The sequence below is a fragment of the Rana temporaria genome, chromosome 3 (assembly GCF_905171775.1).
Source record: "Rana temporaria chromosome 3, aRanTem1.1, whole genome shotgun sequence".
Taxonomy (NCBI): Eukaryota; Metazoa; Chordata; class Amphibia; order Anura; family Ranidae; genus Rana; species Rana temporaria.
Window position 1 is genome coordinate 102,088,329 of NC_053491.1, and position 20,833 is coordinate 102,109,161.

Consider the following 20,833-nt stretch of genomic DNA (forward strand, 5'->3'; position numbering starts at 1 on the left):
AAGTGAAAGAAATTTAGCAAAGGAAGGGTAGCATATAATCATTTCACCCCTAATATTAATATAATGGGTTATTACATTGGTTTCAGACAGTACTGGTTGTCATAGTTATTTATTTTTTCTTTATAATTCCATGCATGTATTATTATATGAATTGTTCTGATTTGAATGTTTAGGCACCGCTAAAATAATTTAAAAAATAAAGTAGCAGCAAATTCAGAAACATATGTTAGATGTTAGGACAACATTTTTATTTTTTGCTTCTTTCAATATACAGATTTGCAATACAGATAAACATATGTTATGTCCATTTTTATAGAATAGTTGTATATTTCATATTTTATCATGTGTACTTAGTATTGTATAAATTGGATTATACAATTTATTAATACATGATGTGTATGGAACGCTGAGGTTTGTAATAATTCATCCAGTCATATATGACCAAAGTATCACAATAGGCTTTTTTGGAATATGAATGTGCAATTAATGTAGCCCATATAATGCTACAATTTATTTTGTTTTATTGTTTTTTTTATTTTATTTTTTCATCAAATGCATTTAACACTCCTTTATGTATGTGTGTGATTTCCCATTGCAGTTTGTACTTCTTTATACTCTTTAATGGCATATATGGGAAAAAACGGGTTTGTGATGTTTACATTAGCTGTTGAGTTTGAATGGTGGCATGCTTATGCCAACCAAGAGTCTGATACTTAAATTTAGTTGTGTAAGTGATGTATAAAGATTTAAAAAATATTTATAAATATCTGATTTATCCAGAAGTGAGTGCAACATAATAAAGCATAAAATGTTACCTGCATCCAAGCAATTAGAAAACAGGGGCAGGGGAAACTTTTTTTAGGATTTTGTTGGTGCCGTCATAGATTACATATAAAATATGTGTAATCTATGACGGTATCCACAAAATAAAAAAATTCTCTGCCCCCTGTGCCTGTTTTCCATTTATAATTATTTGGTTGGTCAAATATTTAGATGTAGAAACAATAAAAGTAATATAATGGCTGGTCAGAAAATCCTTTGGATAAAAAAAATTCTCTATTCGGCTCTTATTTGAAACTGACCAAATGATGGAGCTTTAGTCAGATGCTAAAAATTGGGTACTGTTTGTGGCCAATATTGAACAAGAGAACAAGATCTTGTGTTTGTACCAGTTTGCCATACCTGTTAAAAACCATTAAATTACTTATATTGTTTCTGTATAATTTTATTTTGTAATGTAATTTCCTGTACATTTCTAAAAAATAATAATAATTCTTACTGCTGTAACTCTCTTAAAGTGTATCTAAAGCCAAAACATTTTCTTTTGAAAAGAGTCTGGTATTTTTTTTTTTTTTTATATATAAATTTTGTCAAGTCTTTATTGCTGTCTGTGTCCCCGCTGTGGAGACAAAACAGGAAGTGAAGTTGAATCTTCACACTGGGGAAAAAAAAGCTGATAGGATTCCCGAGCATATCCAATACTGAAATTAATTGCTTTAAATGTACTTTGTATGTGAAATCGTTTTGCTACAGCATACTTATTTGAGGATATTTCAGTTTGTAGAGCCAAGTCCAGAGCCAATTCCCCGATTTATCAACCCCTTTGCTTGAAATGGCGACTAAAAACTTTTATTACATTTTTATTACAAATGTATTATTGCATTTGAGGCAAAGCTGGCACAGCACTTTTCTTGCTTAGTGGAGGCATTTTAGAAATCAGACTGCAAGCTAATGTCACGGAATGACACTTTACTCCCCTTTTGCACTACACACCTGTATATGATAGATTTTATAGCTATTACATGTTAAACAATTCCATTTGTTTCTCATGTTTCTCTTTTTATTTCCATATAACTGATTAAATATACAGATTATTTTTCTAATAATGTTTAACCAAATTATATGGTTTTTTTTCTTATCTGGTTGGCCACAAAAGATTACAGTAAGCCTTGTGTAATTAAATTTGAACTGTAACATAACTATGATATTTTTTTTTTGGGGGGGGTGGTCATTACATACACCCTGATATAGTAGAGCAGAGAGTAAGAAAGAATCCCACTCTAATCTAAACCAAACTGGGAAACACTGTGATATCAATCAGCAAGCAAATGCTTTATATAGAGAGTTAATTTGCTAATATTTTAAATTGTGTAATTAGTGGCAGTTACTTAAACTACTTGAGTGTTTTAATGTTATTAGAGGCTGATGATGATAATTATCAGTGTCACAAGCACATATCCATACTAATAAGTCGTTACTTCATCTGCATTCTGTTTCTCTCCACATGATAAATGTACTTTACCTGTTTTTAGTTACTATTAGCTGAGCTTTTAGTGCTGTAGATGAATAATTCCACCTATAAATGAAGACATTTGAACAATGCTGTTTTGCAAAAAGTTTTTAGAATGGGAACTCTATTCCAGCAACATTATAACAACCCTTTTATGATCTGTGTTCTCTAATTTTATATTTGGTGGCTCTGAAGCGGCTGGCAGTGGACGAGTTAAGTGAGAGTTTAGTAGAGACAGGAGCTCTGAGCTGTGTAATTCACTGCTCTGCTCAGTTACTTTCTGGTTTCTAATCGTATAACCTATAAACACAATGTCACATTTGCTTATTTTTCATTGTACAGAGGAAGCAGGAGTTTGGATGCTTTCATCTAACGCACTTTAGTGCTGCTTTTCCTTCTGTCTTATGTGTTATAATAATGTATTTAACTTTTAATAAAACATTTTATAACTAGTTGGGATCCATACTCCAACAGTGGACCATGCATTGTAGTATATGGTCAGTATTCATTTACTAGATATCTCCATTATGTAAATAAGCTTCTTTATTTTAGAAAATGTTTTTAGACTGTACCAGTCCTTTATTTGCTGGTCCCAAAAAAGCCTCTGTGCTGTCAGTTACCTTTTACAATGCAAAAACGTCTAAAACCATACTTTGACATTTATACCATTTTAATGTCTTACGACATTTTTTTTTTTTATAAATCGTTTATTTAAGAAGGACGAACATGTGAAAATACAGACAACCCCAATAATATACTGTATATGAACGTAACAATGAGCACCCCCCAAGAATACAAACATCGCAGCAATATAGGGAAGGTCTACTAGGCTGTTTCATGTGATCATTACTGGGACACATACATTTTCAGTTAATGTACAAGAACATCAACACTGCTGCCATCGGATGGCCAGTTTTCCAAGACTTCTAATCCTTACTTGAGAACTAGAGAAGGGAAAATATAAAGCTTTGTTGTAAGATACATAAAAAATAAGAAACTAGATGATTCCTTCCATTGCCAGTATTAAGCCCCATGGCGCCATAGTTGTTGTAAATTGAGAATCGTACCAAAGTGTAAGTATTGTAACTGTTTGCCGCTCTGCTAACCAGTACATTGTGCTATTGTCTTAGGACTGTTTGCAAGGATCAAGTCATCCCGTCAGTAGAACGTCTTCACACAAAGGTAATGTAACCAAGGCTGGGTGATTGCAGCCATTCAGACATACAACTGTCTATCCTTCTGACCTTCAGAGCAAGGAAATGGCTTGTTTTCAGAAGATGTTATTGACAGTCCAGGCAGCATAATGAACATGGTGTTAATTCATTGTACATAATAAATGGTGAACAACTTCACAACAAAAGCCTATTGAGAGACGGCTTGTTCTTTTATTGGCAACAAAAGGCAGTTTACTCAACGAATCCATCTGCTTTTGGAAATCGTTACTTGCTAAACAATCTAGCATCTTAGGAGCAGGTTAAATTACCTCCACACAACACACTCACTTCAGGACAGGTCATTGTAAAACACAGTACTTCATAAAGGCTGTGAACTTGATAATTTATGCTCATTGAACCCTCAGCGGGTGGTCCTAGACTTCTACCAATATTGCCCTTGTGAACTTGCGGTGTGGAGACAAGTGACAAATTCATAAAATAACTTAACTTGACGAAGAAGGTTTGAAAATATCTCACTAGAAAAGGTCTGAGTACCGCACATAGAGATGCTTTAGGCAAATTACCATGATCACCTTGGAAGTTAGAATTTACATTGTAATTGGAAATCCTTAAAATCTTGTATCTGTGGTGTTATAAATGATGCTGGTAAATACAGGCCAATAAGTTTAACATCTGTTGTAGTTAAGTTAATGGAATCATTCCTGAAAAGAAGGATCATTGATCACTTAAAAACACTCAACCTGTTGGACCCAGAGCAGCTTGGCCTTATTACGGACAGATCATGTCTAATCTAATATAATTTTACTATATCACTAATATTTTGAACCACGGTGGTGCTGTGGCAAATGAGACTTTTAGTTTATTACTTTACAAATCTCCTGAATTAATGATATGGCTGTGTGGGCGGAGCCCCCACAGCTACGCTGATTTTAAAATGTGACAGCTATTGCAGGGGAGAGGGACCCCTGCCTGCTGTCACAAGGAAAGGTGGTGAACATGTTACATGTTGCACGTTAAGTATGGGTGTAACAAGTTCAAAATGTGAACTTTAAATGTGGTGGCTGCATTCGTTTTTCTTTATTTGGCTTTTTTTCTTTATTTTCACTTAATGAGCTGGGCAGAAATGCTGTTATTTTTCAACTTTCTTTAACAGACCAAGCTGTCCGCCACAAGTGGCAATTAGATGGTTGAGACAAACCATTTAACACTGACAGTGGTCAGTATTTATTAATGTATTCATTTAAATACAGCACTATAAACTGCACTATATTAACTAACAGGGCATCCAACTGCAGTGCATTCCTCCCAGTTTTTTAGTGCTCCTGGCAGGCAGCCTGTCAAAAGTCTGTGGTAGGCTGTGGCTGAATGGTACTGAATGCTGTACCAAGTGGAACCAGTGATTAGGGCTGTGCGATCAGGTATGAGTGTCCAGAGCGCAGGTCTTCTGCATTACATACTTTCGGCCCTGAACACACAGGACCCTATACTCCAAGACTATTCAGTTCAATATTCAGGCCAGCTGCATCCTGCCATACACTTTGACAGGCTGCCTGCTGCCGGGCTGGACATCCTACCTATTCCTTCCAGGCATACTAAAATGCCAGGAGGGTGGACAGCCCCATGTGCAAAGGGGCTTAAAGCAGGAAGTAGGATGCAAAATGTGATGCCCAGCCATAAAGCCTAGGCAAGAGACTACATGGTCTATGGCTACCAAGAGAATTACTGATGTTTTCTATCATTAAAGACATCAGTGAGATAAGCAGCCATTATTAAAATAAAGGAAACCTGTCATGGGCTATGATTGTAGACTGCCGTTGCTAACCTCTCCTTTTGAAAATGCTAGTTGCCTGGCTGTAATTCTGATATTTTAACATGCTGAGTTACTGATCCAGAAAAAGTATAGTGACAAGTACTTGTGACACTTTTTCTGACACTCATGTACAGTCATGCCCGTTCTAGGTCTTCAGTACTGAGAAATTCTTAAAGTACTACATTTCCACTTTTGCATTCAAATTTGGGAAAACTCCACTATAGGTGTGTTATATGTTTACATTCACACAGCATGCCTTAAAAATGTTTCCAACCTTATAGATGTTTCTCAGGACAAGGTGCCATGGCTGACTGCAAGATTTTTTATTTTATTTTTTAAGAATACATTTTTATTAAGTTATTAATTAACAATACAAATTGTCATTTACTTTAGTCATATGTAATTTTTATCCGCAAGCATAAGTTACCGAGTTTGAATATTTAGTCTGGCTATAGCTGTCGATAAATTGGGTGCATCCCTAGATTTCCAGAGGCTGGTTATAGTGATGATTGCAAGATTTTTTGAACAGTCTGTCCTCATTAATTTACAATGCAAGAAGCCCAGCCCTTAAACCTCAAACCCTTTGTTAGGACAGTGTTTAAATCTTGTTACAGTTGATAATGAAGATCTTCCTTTACAGTACAGACGGGCTTAACTGTGGCAAAAACTGTTTTCCAGTAACCTCATAAACAAAGAGAATTATGTAGCATTTTACCTTGCCAAAGGGTCCAGAATAGAAAATCTGAAATAGTTAGCTGCAATTTTAAATATTTTTTTAAAGTTTTGCTATATGAATGGGACATGTAATGGATGTAAAGAAAGTGTTATCCCAATTTGGCTGCAGAAGTGGACACACACTTTAAGTTAGACACTTGAATTTTTGAGAAGGAGGCTTGCAATGGCAGCCCTCATGCACATTTTTATCTGAAAAATGTACTTTAGACTATAACGCACTTTATTTTAGTAAAAAAAAAAAAAAAAGGCCCTCTTATAAATTTGCCTTTTAAATTTCAAAAGAAAGCTCCCATACACACAGTGTAGTACATTGCATCAAATACAAGGCGCTGTATTAGAGGGCAATGACACTGACTGTGAACTAGGGGAGCCTGGCTTCCATCCTAGGTAACCTCTGGGTGACCTCTCACTGGCCACTTTACCTCTGGTCCCTGCACTAGAACCATTCAGCGGATGGCATGTGAAAACAAATAAACCAATAAATGGACTACCAATGTCTGCTAGAGTCTGTGGAAAGGGATACATCTCTCACTATTTCTAAAGTATTGAGCAGGAGGTTTTGTAAACATTTGCTGAGTGATCACCTTCCCCTCCTTCTTCCAGATCACACTGATGTAGAAGGAACTGAAAATGACTTTATATAATTATAATGCATGTAATAATATTATTTTTCTATTTCTCCCCACAGATTTCCAGCAGTACCTTGAATTCTCTTGCCGTTTCCCACGTCATTGCTGGGAACCCTCTCGTCAGTTTTTCCTGAAAAAAGATTAAGCTGCGATAATAATTTTATAATGTTTTAATATGGGGGGGTTGGTTATAGATCCATAACTCCTCCTACCACATGTACAGAATTGACACATTATGTAATATAATTTAATATGCTGTGTGTGTAAAAATGTTCCATATTGTTAATGTGCACTATTTATATGTTCCGCATGTAGATATATTGTGCTGTGAGATTTTGCTTGCATGCTAAGATAAACTTGGTTAATCGTTTTTATATTTTCCCGCTTACTACAAAAATAATCTCGCCTTGCGCATTGTTTACCAGTGAGCTGCAGATTACTACTTGGCAGTGATCGGGAACTGTATTAAACTGAAATTTCCAATTCTATATATCTTGAAATAAAATAACTTATTTTCTTTCTCGTGTGATGTTTAGTTTCCTCAAATAGACCTTTGCAGGTACAGCAGAGAGCTGCAGTATTTGTTTCTCTGTGTGGTTAAGAAATATGTTTCTAAGGATGAATGCTTAAAAGTCCAATTTAGAAGTGACAGCAAAGACCACAATCCAATTAGTGTTAATATAAACACAATTAATTTTGCAGACTCCCTGTTAGGATTGTTGCAGCCAGCTTTCTGGCAGACAAAATCAAACTGTGATTCAGTTCTACAGAAACTCATTGCACCGTTATTGTCTGCTAGATTTGGAAAACTAGCCCTCGTTTTATCTCCAGAACTTGTTCTTGTGGCTTTGTAAGTATTGAGAGCAATATGCGTGGAGGAATGACAACTGAAACTTATACCTTCGGATAGTAATGTGGAACTGCTTTTTTGCAATAATCATCTTCAAACTTGAGTTGTCCACCACAGTAGACTTGTGTCACCCAACCCACTGCTGTGAGCACAGGCTTTCGTGGATCTAAACTCTGACGCTGCATCATCCCCCTGTGCCTGGGCTCACTTTACTCAGGAATGTAGTGATGTGTAAGCGCTGCTCAGTCCGAAAGGAAGAACTGCCCACCCCACCACCAAGGAAAGAAAGGACTTGTAATGTCACTGGACTGGTCTGAACACTGCTGAAAAAAATGTGCCCACATCCGCCAATGTATAAATGGTTTTGTGGGAGGATTGCCATGTCCTTGGAGATACTAACCTCTTAAGGGCTCAGATCAAAAATGTATTTCCAGTGGTGATCTGATCTTTTTTGCACAGCAAGATTTTTCTGTGAAGGACTTAATTGTTTACAATTAATATAATCTCAGGTTCACTAGTGAAAAGCAAGCCATACAAATTAATTACCTGGATCTGACCAGGATCGGTTCTAGCACAGATCAAAGAGTGTATACACAAACTTATCTGAAGCCCATTTCTGGGACATCCTCCTCATGCTAAAAAGGCCTTACCCAATGGTCAATTTATTAGGGCCAAGTGAAAATGTTCAATTGCAGAATATTTTAGGAGACGTCAGCAATTCCTGGAGAAAGCCTACCAATGGTCTTTCACTAGATAGGTATACTAAAGTACAAAACATTCCAAGAGAGAGCCTTTTAAAGCAGCCTATAGATGATTTTATTTGGTTTTCCTTCCACCATGGGTGAAAGGAAAGAAATTCGCTCAATTTCCCTATCAACACAGTCTGTGTTGATAGGGGGAAAGCACTATTATGCTCTGCTGGCAGGGGGCATGGGGAGCCTTCCCAGCCAGCCCAACACAATGATTACTGCTATCAGCTATAGCTGCCAGCAGTAATCTCATGTAAGAAATTCAACAGGCTGCTTGTACCCAAATACAATCATCTTGCCCATACATAGATCAAAATTCAATTCTTGTATGGCAGGCTTAAGAGGCAGAGATATTGGTAAAGGAATGATACAGGAAATTGAGCATCCGAACTCTATAAATTTGAATACATGCTATAGCTTGGAATTTGACAAAAATATAAAAATAGTGGGCAGGTATCTTCCCATTTTTAAGGAGATTTAAATTTAGGAGAGATACTGGGGTTGATTTACTAAAGGCAAATGGGCTGTTTGCTTTTCAATTGCAGTTACACTCTGCATAGAATTTATCCCTAGAGCTTATAGCAGATGAGGTGAAGCCCTGGTGACCATCCATTATTATCATGGGTAATCTTTGCAAAGTGAAGCTTCACCACATTCACTAATCCCTGGCCTGAAGAACATTCCATTGCAGAGTACAACTTCATTTGCAAAGTGAAAAGTGTATATGCCTTTAGTAGACCAACTCTGCTGTCTCTCAGGGTTAATTGTGTGGCCTGATGGGCACCCATAATAGGCCGTATTCTCTCTTAGTTTGTTTCGCTCAAATAACTAAAAAAAAATGTGGCTGAATACTACAGGGATGTTCAGGTGTGGCTCCTCTCGTTCCAGCTGTGCCTTTTTTTAGGTGACCCACATAGGGTTTTGTCATACACTAATGGTGCCTCCTTTGAGATTAAACAACTGATGATTTGCCAGGCAAAGTATGAAGTGCATGTGAAGTCCTGTCTAACATGTAACAAACAGTACGTAGGCAGGGCAAGCTGTCTGTGTGACTGATTGAAGGATTACCTCTTGAATATAAAGGTACAAATGTATCAGGACATTTTGTCAAACAACAAGGAGGTACTGTGGCGTCCCTTAGAGTACAAATTATGGAGAGGGTAGACTGCCCTCCATGGAGAGGTGATTGGTTTTGTATGTAGAATACAAAAGAGAAGTATTATGAATATTTAAGTTAGATACACGCATTCCTACGAGAATTAATTTTAAATAAGGAGTGAAACATCATGATAAATGACTCTGTTGTTCTCTTATTGCCACTCCCTTACCTCTCTCTCACTTTTTTTTATCTTTAGTCAGTTTTCTTTTTCACATTTCTTTTCTTCTATGTTGTCTCCTCTTTTCCCTTTTTTTTCACTCGCCCTTTTTCTCTTTTTCTTTCTTCCATTCTTTTGTTTTCTCCTTTCATTTTTTCCCTCACTTTCCTTTTGCCTTCCTTTCCCCCTTTTTTTCCTCTTTTCCCTGTTGCCTTTCCTTGGTCTTCAGGCCCAATACCCCTTAATCCCCTTCTTTCCTTCCCATTTCCTGTCAGTTTTCCTATCCTCTTTTTCTCCCTCTTTTGTTCTTTTCTTTTTTCTTTTTCTTTCATCATCCTCCTGACCTTGTGTTTTTCAATATAGGGCTTATTTCTTGTCTTTCAATATTATCATAATATGTTTCAAGGACACTCCGGGGTGATCTCCCTCCCTATTACCACTGAACAGACCTTGGTAAAATGGTCATTTTAACTTTTCTCTTTTTTTTTTTATTAGGTGTCAAACAATTTTTTACTTTTTTACTCAAACTGTTGGTTTTAGGGGGTATATAAACATGTGGCCTTTTTTGTATGGATTGATGAACTTGGATTATAGTTTATATTCTGTATATTTATCTACATATGCAAGGGTTCTTCAAAAAGTTTTGGCACTTTTATATTTTCATTGGAAACGGTGAGGGTGGGAGGAAACGTAATTGGTTGTGTCTGAGTGTGTCAGGTGACTAGTCTGTCTGGCAAGCCAGCTGACCTTGCAGTTTAGTATAAGAGTTGTCACCAGTGCCGATCCTGACCTCCCTGGGGCCCTAAGAAAAATGACATGTCACATTAAAGTTGAGGAGTGGGGGCACTGCCGACAGTGAGATGTCACATTAAATATTAAAGTTGAGAAGCAGGGGGAGGGGGTGTTCTGCTATCGGAACTGACATCTTACATTAAAGTGAGAAAGCGGGGGTGCTGACTTCTTACCTCTTCTCCCATGCAGCCAGCAAGTTGAGAAGCGGGGTGAGGGGCCAAAAATGACTTATCACCAGGCGGGGCCTCTAGTAATTTGGGGGGCCCCCTGCAGCTTTGCGGGGCCCTAAGCGGCTTGCATAGTGAGCCTATAGGGTGGATCGACCCTGGTTGTCACACTGTGGTAAAGATTTCTGCATAAAAAAAGTGCAGAATTTTTTAGAAGAACCCTTGTGTGTGTGTATATATATATATATATATATATTTGTCATCAATCTTAGTTTTATTGGAAAATTATTGTACAAATAGACAAATATACATTAATGGCATAATCATTCCATCAAACCTCTTACAAATACATTATACAAACTAACATAAGCACAGAAAAAAAAAGGGGGGAAAGATGGCAACACATAGACATCATATATTGAAAATTTATTAGGTCGCATTTAGGTTCTACTCTAATTCCCATAAAACCTTCTAGTTTCCTGTTGATTCCCTAAAAGTCCTCCAGGGATCCCATACCTGATGGCATTTTTCATATGTATCCAATTCATGTGCTAAGAGGGTCTCCATCCTTTCAATATAGTCAATTTCCATTACCTGTTCCTTCATCGATGAGGATTGTATTGATCGCCAATGTCGCGGAATAACCAATCTTCCCACTGTCAACAAGTGTCTAAGCAGACCCCTTTTGACATTTTATAGGGGCCTGGTAAAATGGATAACAGGGTAATTTAAGGTGTATTGGGGACTAGCTCCCCTGTAACTGTAGTATAAAGCTGCATGATCCTGTCCCAAAAATTATGAATTTGGAGGCATTCCTACCATATGGGTATCAGCGAGCCCTTGGCAGAATGACACCGCCAACATATGCCAAATGCGTTGGGTATTGATGCCAACGAGAAACACGTTCATAGCTTGTCTGTTGGGCTTTAGTTGCCAATGACAAGCATTGTGTGAGGGTAAATGACTTCTCCCACACTTCTGCTCCAATTTGAACATTAAAATCATGTGCCCATTTTTTTGTAAATTCTGGGAGCTCAAGATGTTTTTTTGCAATAAGACTCTTTTATTGCTGATAGGACATGTTTTGGTTTAGTACTTTGCAACAAAATGGACTCAAACTAATTTCGATCTCTATTAAAACATTTGTTTAAGGGAGTAGAGGACAAGAATGACAATAGTTTCTGATATTCCAACCATTGCATAACTGAAGGCTGTTGTGAAGGAATTAAGTTCAATATGGGTGGAAGTTTACTCTGACAAAGAATCTGGCTCACTGTTCGGTGAGACTTCTTATTCCACGTAAGAAAATGTATCCAGTCTACTGCAGGTGGGAATTGAGGATTGCCAAATAGGGGTTTCATTGGTCCTACTTGTGAGGAGAGCCCTAGCCGCAAAATCATTTTGTACCAGATTCTCAATAAATGAGACCTGTGTATATATATTTGTGTATACTGGTTCTCTCTTTAATGCCCTGTACACACGATTGGTTCGTCTGATGAAAACGGACCGATGGACCGTTTTCATCGGACGAACCGATCGTGTGTGGGCCCCATCAGTTTTTTTCCCATCGGTGAAAAAAAATAGAACCTGTTTTAAAATTTTCATATGGTGAAAAAAACGATCGTCTGTGGGGAAATCCATTGGTCAAAAATCCATGCATGCTCAGAATCAAGTCGTGGCATGCTGGGAAACATTGAACTTAATTTTTCTCTGCACGTCGTTGTGTTTTACGTCACCGCGTTGGACACGATCTGATTTTTAACCAATGGTGTGTAGGCAAGACTGATGAAAGTCAGCTTCATCGGATATCTGATGAAAAAATCCATCGGTTCGTTTTCATCAGACGAACCGATCGTGTGTGTACAGCTCCTTTACATAATTATCCCCAGTATACCAGTTAATGATCATAAAAAACACAGTCCTCACAAAAATCCTGGATGTTGTAAAACAACAAACAGTCTTTGATTCAAAGTGATTCCTTAAAAACTGGGGGGCATATCCACAAAAACCTGGCGCAACTTAAAAAATCCCATTTAAGTTACACTGCCTTAAAATTTCTACCTAAGTGCCCGATCCACAAAGCACTTACCTAGAAATTTCAGGCTGTGTAACTTAAATCCGGCCGGCGCAAGGCGTTCCTATTCAAATGGGGCGAGTCCCATTTAAATGAGGCGCGCTCCCGCGCCGGCCGTACTGCGCATGCGCAAAGTTACGTTACGCCGAGTTTTGTGGATCGCGCCGGGTAAAAAAAGTTGCGTCGGGGAAAAAAAAAATGTAAAAAAATTTGACAGCGTCGCTCGGCATGCATTCCTGAGAGGGAGAACTCCATGCCAATTTTCAAATAAAAAACCGGCATGGGTTCCCCCCCCCAGGAGCATACCAGGCCCTTAGGTCTGGTATGGGTTGTAAGGAGACCCCCCCCTACGCCGAAAAATTGACGTAGGGGGTCCCCCTACAATCCATACCAGACCCGTATCCAAAGCACGCTACCCGGCCGGCCAGGAATGGGAGTGGGGACGAGCGAGCGCCCCCCCCCTCCTGAGCCGTACCAGGCCGCATGCCCTCAACATGGGGGGGTTGGGTGCTCTGGGGCAGGGGGGCGCACTGCGGGCCCCCCCACCCCAGAGCACCCTGTCCCCATGTTGATGAGGACAGGACCTCTTCCCGACAACCCTGGCCGTTGGTTGTCGGGGTCTGCGGGCGGGGGGCTTATCGGAATCTGGGAGTCCCCTCAAATAAGGGGGCCCCCAGATACCGGCCCCCCACCCTAAGTGAATGGATATGGGGTACATCGTACCCCTACCCATTCACCTGGAGGCAAAGTGATAGTTATTAAACACACAACACAAGGGTTTTTAAAATCATTTATTAGTCTGCTCCGGAGGCCCCCCCTGTCTTCTTTAGCTCTAATACCAGGGGGGGCTTCTTCTTCCACTCTCCGGGGGGGGCTTCTTCTTCCGCTCTCCGGGGGGCTCTTCTCCGCTCTCCGGGGGGGTCTTCCGCTCTCCGGGGGGGGTCTTCTCCGCTCTCCGGGGGTCTTCTATCCTCGCCGCTCTCCGCTGTTGACTTGGCGCACCCCGGTTCTTCTCCAGCTGTCCGGTGCCTTCTCCTTCAGCACTGGCTGCCTGCTATCTTTGTGTGTTAGCTCAATTTCTAGCAGGCAGCCAGCGCGGTCTTCTGTGACGTCATCTTCTTCTCTTCTCTTCTTCTTCCGATGTTGACCCGACGCCTCTTCTCACTGCAATGATGGAAGCGCGCCTTGCATCCCATTTATATAGGCCTCACCGTCCCATCATGCTCTGGTAGGTACCCACGTGGTGGGTGCCTACCCACGTGGGTACCTACCGGAGCATGATGGGACGGTGAGGCCTATATAAATGGGATGCAAGGCGCGCTTCCATCATTGCAGTGAGAAGAGGCGTCGGGTCAACATCGGAAGAAGGGAGAAGAATAGAAGAGAAGAAGATGACGTCACAGAAGACCGCGCTGGCTGCCTGCTAGTAATTGAGCTAACACACGAAGATAGCAGGCAGCCAGCGCTGAAGGAGAAGGCACCGGACAGCTGGAGAAGAACCGGGGTGCGCCGAGTCAACAGCGGAGAGCGGCGAGGATAGAAGAAGACCCCCGGAGAGCGGAGAAGACCCCCCCCGGAGAGCGGAAGAAGCCCCCCCGGAGAGCGAAGAAGACCCCCCCGGAGAGCGGAAGAAGAAGCCCCCCCGGAGAGCGGAAGAAGAAGCCCCCCCTGGTATTAGAGCTAAAGAAGACAGGGGGGGCCTCCGGAGCAGACTAATAAATGATTTTAAAAACCCTTGTGTTGTGTGTTTAATAACTATCACTTTGCCTCCAGGTGAATGGGTAGGGGTACGATGTACCCCATATCCATTCACTTAGGGTGGGGGGCCGGTATCTGGGGGCCCCCTTATTTGAGGGGACTCCCAGATTCCGATAAGCCGCCCGCAGACCCCAACAACCAACGGCCAGGGTTGTCGGGAAGAGGTCCTGTCCTCATCAACATGGGGACAGGGTGCTCTGGGTGGGGGGGCCCGCAGTGCGCCCCCCTGCCCCAGAGCACCCAACCCCCCCATGTTGAGGGCATGCGGCCTGGTACGGCTCAGGAGGGGGGGGCGCTCGCTCGTCCCCAGTCCCATTACTGGCCGGCCGGGTAGCGTGCTTTGGATACGGGTCTGGTATGGATTGTAGGGGGACCCCCTACGTCGATTTTTCGGCGTAGGGGGGGTCTCCTTACAACCCATACCAGACCTAAGGGCCTGGTATGCTCCTGGGGGGGAACCCATGCCGGTTTTGATTTTACAAATTGCCGTGGAGTTCTCCCTCAGGAATGCATACCAAATGCCGTCGCTTGAATGTGCTTTTACATGGTGTTACTAACTTTACACTTTGTAAAAGCAGCCCTAATTTTACACTTGCAAACTAAAACTTACGGCGAAAAAACGAATCTGAAAAGCTTTGTGGATTGCCCTAAGTGCTAATTTGCATACCCGAAGCGGCATTTCGACTCGAAATGCCCCCAGCGGCGGATGCGGTACTGCATCCTAAGATCCGGCAGTGTAAGTCCCTTACACATGTCATAGTTACATAGTTAGTCAGGTTGAAAAAAGACACAAGTCCATCCAGTTCAACCACAAAAAACAAAATAAAAAAACACAGTAAAATCCTATACACCCAACTCCATACCCACAGTTGATCCAGAGGAAGGCAAAAAACCCCAGCGGAGCATGATCCAATTTGCTACAGCAGGGGAAAAAATTCCTTCCTGATCCCCCGAGAGGCAATCGGATTTACCCTGGATCAACTATACCTACAAATCTTAGTACTCAGTTATATTCTGTACATTTAGGAAAGAATCCAGACCTTTCTTAAAGCAATCTACTGAGCTGGCCAGAACCACCTCTGGAGGGAGTCTGTTCCACATTTTCACAGCTCTTACTGTGAAAAAACCTTTCCGTATTTGGAGGTGAAATCTCTTTTCCTCTAGACGTAAAGAGTGCCCCCTTGTCCTCAGTGATGACCGTAAAGTGAATAACTCAACACCAAGTTCACTGGTGTTGTGCTTCTCAGCACTGCTTCCAGCTGGCGAGTCCCGGGTACAGCTTACTCCTGTGTGAACGTAAAATAATAGGGCGTGGCTACACGACACTACGTTCACACAGGTGTAAGCTGTACCCGGGACTCGCCAGCTGGGAGCAGTGCTGAGAAGCACAACCGCCTGAGTGAGCTACTGACTTACATCTTTGATGTGCCTTTTAACCTTTTTTATCCTGTAAGCATGATTCTGTAAAGTGGGGATTGGGTTATTGAATTAAACAGTTTTACACTATGTACTGCTCCTCTGTTCCTTTCTATGTACACATCATGCACTCATCCCTTTGATTCTACATCTCATGAGAGGTTTGTTTTGGACGCTGAGCTCACACAGGAAGAGCGAGGCTGATGATCCATGGCTGAGAGGAGATTGTAAGGCTTGCATACCACTACTTTCTGGTGAGTAGATTACCAAGAGGGGGGCTGAGACAAACATAACTGTTTATTGGATGACCAGGAATGATCAACTAGACTACCAGTTTTTAAGGAATCACTTTGAACCAAAGACTGTTTGTTTTTTTACAACATCCAGGATTTTTTTTTTTTTTTTTTTTTTTTTTTGTCAAATTAGTTTATTGGGTTTAAAGTAAAGAGAAAACAGTAGATACAATTGACAATAAAAGATTACAGAAAAATAAAAATGGTATCATGTAATAAGAGTATTTGAAACATAGACAAATCCAATAAATATTTGTAGATCATATGAGGAATATTAAAGGAATCATTAAAGCAGGTTATAGTCAAACCAATCATGTTAGTCTATTGCATTTGAACTCATATAAAATATTATAGAATATTGTGATATAAATGGAACCGCATATAATTATGATAGCTATGGAGCAATTGTAATTTTAGCAATGAATCGGTTCAAAAACTGGCCGAAATAGGGGGGAGAAGGATCTTATTCATGTTAAATATTAAAACAATAGGAGCAAAATTAGATATCGTATTTACATATTCACATTTACCAATTTATATAATGAGATAGCTTGAGCTATATATTTGAAGAAGTGAGAGATAAAAGAAAGAAAGGACAGAATGTGGAGTATAAAAAGTGGAAAGTGATGAAAACAATAGGATAGGAAAGGGAGTACAGGATAGAGGAAAGGCTCCAGGATCGTTACATAATAGAGATAGTAATAATATAGAGGGACTGTATCCAGAATGTTACTGGCTTACAATATCCTACCAAGGTCTCAATAGAGAATCATCTGGGTTAGATGAGATAGTATAGGTCACCCATGGGTTCCATATTGTTTCATATATGTCTATGGAATCATTGGTTATGGCTTCTGATTTTGAGTGGAGCATGGCTTGATGTACTCTATTTCTGGTTTCAGAAACTAGAAGCGTAGTTGTTTTCCATGCTTTGGAGATGGTTTGCTTTGCGGCTGTGGTGATTTGTAGGAACAGTTTAAATTGAGCATAGGAAATACAATCCGGTTTTAAATTTAGGAGTGCGGTAGTCGGATCAGGAGTAATGGATTTCTTGAAAACTGCTGAAATCATGAGGAATATTTCTTTCCAGTAATTTTTTGTAACAGGGCACTCCCAGAAAATATGTAAATGTGTTCCCGGATCACCACAGCCGCGAAAACAAAGCGGGGAATAATGGGGAGCAAATTTTGCTATTCTAACAGGAACCAAATACCAGTACATGAGAACTTTATAATTTGTTTCCATAGCAAGTATATTTTGGGAGGACGTTTTAGTATTTGACCATACTTTATTCCAGGTAGATATATCTATATTGAAACCAAGGTCGTTCATCCATTTTTCAGCATATGAAGGTAATTTTGCGGTAAGCTTAGTACTTAGTTGGCTATATAGTATTGAAATGAGTCCTCTTGAATGAGGATCTCGTTTACATATGCGTTCAAACTGCGTCATGTCACTCAATTTATTTATACCTTGTAAATATGGTGCAAAGAAATTTTTAATTTGTAAATAGCGAAAAATTTCTGATGCCGGAAGTTTATGACTTTCACATATTTCTGGAAATGTTTTAAATGAGGCAGGTTTTAAAAAGTCACAACATTGTGTTAGACCCGCTGAAATCCATCTTGTGAAGGTTAACATCCAGGATTTTTATGAGGACTGTGTTTTTTATGATCATTAACTGGTATACTAGTTTGATGACGGAGTGGTTCTCGGTGTTTATCTCTGCAGATTATCACATCACAGCAGATTATGACCGTCAGGTTCATTTGAATCACATTGATATTCATTTAGCGCTGGTGGTGTCTCTTTTGACACATTTTCCATATATACTTACCTTTTATAATAGCTGCTTCTTCTGCATTTATATTTTAATTTTAATATTACATCCATAGGGCGCTTGGATCAGGGGGGTCTTAGGACATACTCTGATATATTTTTTACATAATTATCCCCATTGAAAACGTCAACGTATGACGAAACGCGTCTGGGACGGCGTACAGTGACGTCACCATGCTCAATGTGAAGGAGGAAGGGCTCCTATAGTGCCGGCCAGCATCTTTTACATGCTTTTACAAGTTTATGTTTTGTAAGTACAATTATCTTCTTTTAAATAAATTGGTCAAAAACGGTATTATGCTATGGTCCGTTTTTTGTCATTTATGATCCATGGACCACATGTGTGAAGGAGTTAGCAATCCTACGTTTAGATGATACATTCCTGGGGCATCTGGATCCTGTGTTTTAACCCACGGACGGAGACCATATCTCTCTAATGCTGTTTCTACCTGTCACTTTATTAAGCGGCTTTCCATGTGGTGGCGGTTCTCATGGATGTCAAAAATTCACTGTGGTGCTGTTTTTCTCAGTCGTAGACACCAACAAAATGTAATCATAAATTGGGACATTATTCATATGATGTGTTTATGTGTCTGTTATTTGGATTGATTCACGCTCATTATCTATCTAGCCTTGATTGCTAGCCAATTTTTTCTGGTGCAGTTTTCTTCTTTATTTACATAATTATCATAAACTGCATATAAGGACTTCTCCCCCTAATGCCCCTATCTCTAGGATCGAACATGTTATGGTGAAATGCACTAGAGATGGGCAATTCGGAATCAAGCACAGTAACGTTCTTGTTTTTTGAGTCAAATATAAGTTTTTAACATCAAGTTTCCCATTTGCTCCTAGCAGAAAAAAATGTTTGGTATAGGAAATGCTCACTTGGGGAATCAAAACCCTGCCTCTAATCAGATGGCTGCTTCTACATAGAGAGACAGTGCAAAGCAAGGCATGGTAAGTCAATAGTGGTAAAAGATCAGCTTCATGGAGGCCACAGGCAATATTGGTGACTAGTCCTTTGCCCTCCACTTGCCTTTTCCTGGGCACAGCTTCTTGAGTTCAGTTCCCCTCGAACCATACATAACTGTCTGAATGACGTAGTTAAAGCTATGTGAAAATACTGACGTGTTATATTATGCTCTTTTTACTCTGTACCACTATTGAAACAGAAAAACTAAAAGCAGACTTTACCAAAACGAATATTTAAGATTATCCTGATTGCTGATATGTTAGGGCCCTTTCACACGTACGGACCGTATGTCCGCATTTTCAACCGTCCGTTGTGGATGAAAACGGAACATACATTGGTCCCTATGTGATTACGGGTGTCAGCGGATGACCATCCGCTGACACCCATTATCGTCCGCCTCCGCAAAGATCCGCATTTGCGGACGGAAGAAAATCCTATTTTTCTTCCATCTGCCGGATCGGATGAACACGGACATACGGTCTGTGTTCATCCGATCCCCCATAGGGGAGAGCGGAAGAAAGACAGGGCGGTCCCTGCACAGTGTGCGGGGACCGCCCTGTCAGCTGCCAGCTCAGCAGGGATTTTACGGAGGATCCCCGCTGAGCTTTTGCGGACACACGGAGCGGATCATTACTGAGCCGCCCGTGTGAAAGGGCCCTTAAAGCAGTGTTTTTCAACTCCAGTCCTCAAGGCACACCAACAGGTCATGTTTTCAGGATTTCCTTAAGATGAAACGACTGTGGTGATTACTAAGGCAGTGAAACTGATCAAATCACCTGTTCAAAATAATGGAAAGCCTGAAAACATGACCTGTTGGTGTGCCTTGAGGACTGGAGTTGAAAAACACTGCCTTAAAGTGATTATAAAGTCTGTTTTTTTTTGTTTTGTTTTTTTTAGTTAAAAATAACAAACATGTTATACTTACCTGCTCTCTGTAAAGGTTTTGCTCAAAGCAGCCCAGATTCTCATCTTCTCGGGTCCCTCTTCAGCGCTCCTGACCCCTCCCTCCTGTTGAGTGGCCCCACAGCAAGTAGCTTGTTCCCACGCTGCTGTCTCAGCCAATGAGGAGGAGAGTCCCAGGTAGCTAAGACACTCCTGCAACATCGCTGGATCTAGAGGGACCTCAAGTGTTAGGGGGGCTTCTGCACACTGAAGGCTTTTTATCTTAATGCATAGAATGCATTAGGATAAAAGAACTACTGCCTATACAATTGCTTTAAAATCATATGCCGGGGGGGGGGGGGGGGGCAGATATCAGCTTACTGCCACGACCATTACATAACTGAATGATGTTATTGCATTCCTAAAAATTTAGAAAGAAAAGGTAATTTGGGAATCCAATTATAAGTTAGTGATGTCACATGGCCTGGTGGAAAGGACAGCACACAAACTACTGCGCAGAAATCCTGCATCTCTGAAATATGCCAATTTGTGTTCCAATTTGTGTTCCAACTTGCCCATGCTTATCCAAACCTAAATCGACAATTTTTGGCCTTTAAATGGTAAAAAGTAGCTCAGTGGTAAAGGCATTCTCTGCTTTAGTAATAAAGTTAAATCAAAAAGAGCAAAATACGTAATTTTCTTACAGAATGCCATTGCTATCCTAGGTACTAAATGTGTAATATAAAGTTCTTTAACAAACTGTTGAGTGAATCCCTTTTGATTTGTGATCTCACTGACAAAGAAGAAAGACTTATGATGCCACATAGGATTTCCTGATATGAGTACCAGCAAGGAGATGCAGTGCCCCTCACCACTATATTCTTTGAGCTCTGGCTATTTATGGCTTTGGGAAATCTGCCAACCTGGCCATAAATAATGTAGGCAGAACGTCATTAACCCCAAATAGGAGCGGGTTTGTATTTCAATTAAACATCTAATTGAAAAATCCAAGTCACTGTTTCAAATTTTAAACACAAATATGCACTACGACCATGGTATCATAAGTGTAGTGTTTCTTAACT

General features: G+C 40.3%; 1 protein-coding gene across 4 annotated transcripts in view; it reads left to right on the top strand.

Annotated features, from left to right (window-relative positions):
• SCAPER (S-phase cyclin A associated protein in the ER) overlaps positions 1-7,158 on the top strand; it is a 394,094-nt gene extending 386,936 nt beyond the window's left edge. For all 4 annotated transcript variants that reach the window (XM_040343114.1, XM_040343118.1, XM_040343116.1 and 1 more), the window contains 2 exons: positions 3,421-3,472; positions 6,699-7,158. In XM_040343114.1, the coding sequence (XP_040199048.1) occupies positions 3,421-3,472; positions 6,699-6,784 (138 nt within the window). In that variant the 3' untranslated portion in view covers positions 6,785-7,158. The remainder of the gene's footprint in view (positions 1-3,420; positions 3,473-6,698) is intronic.
• The last annotated feature ends 13,675 nt before the right edge of the window (positions 7,159-20,833 follow it).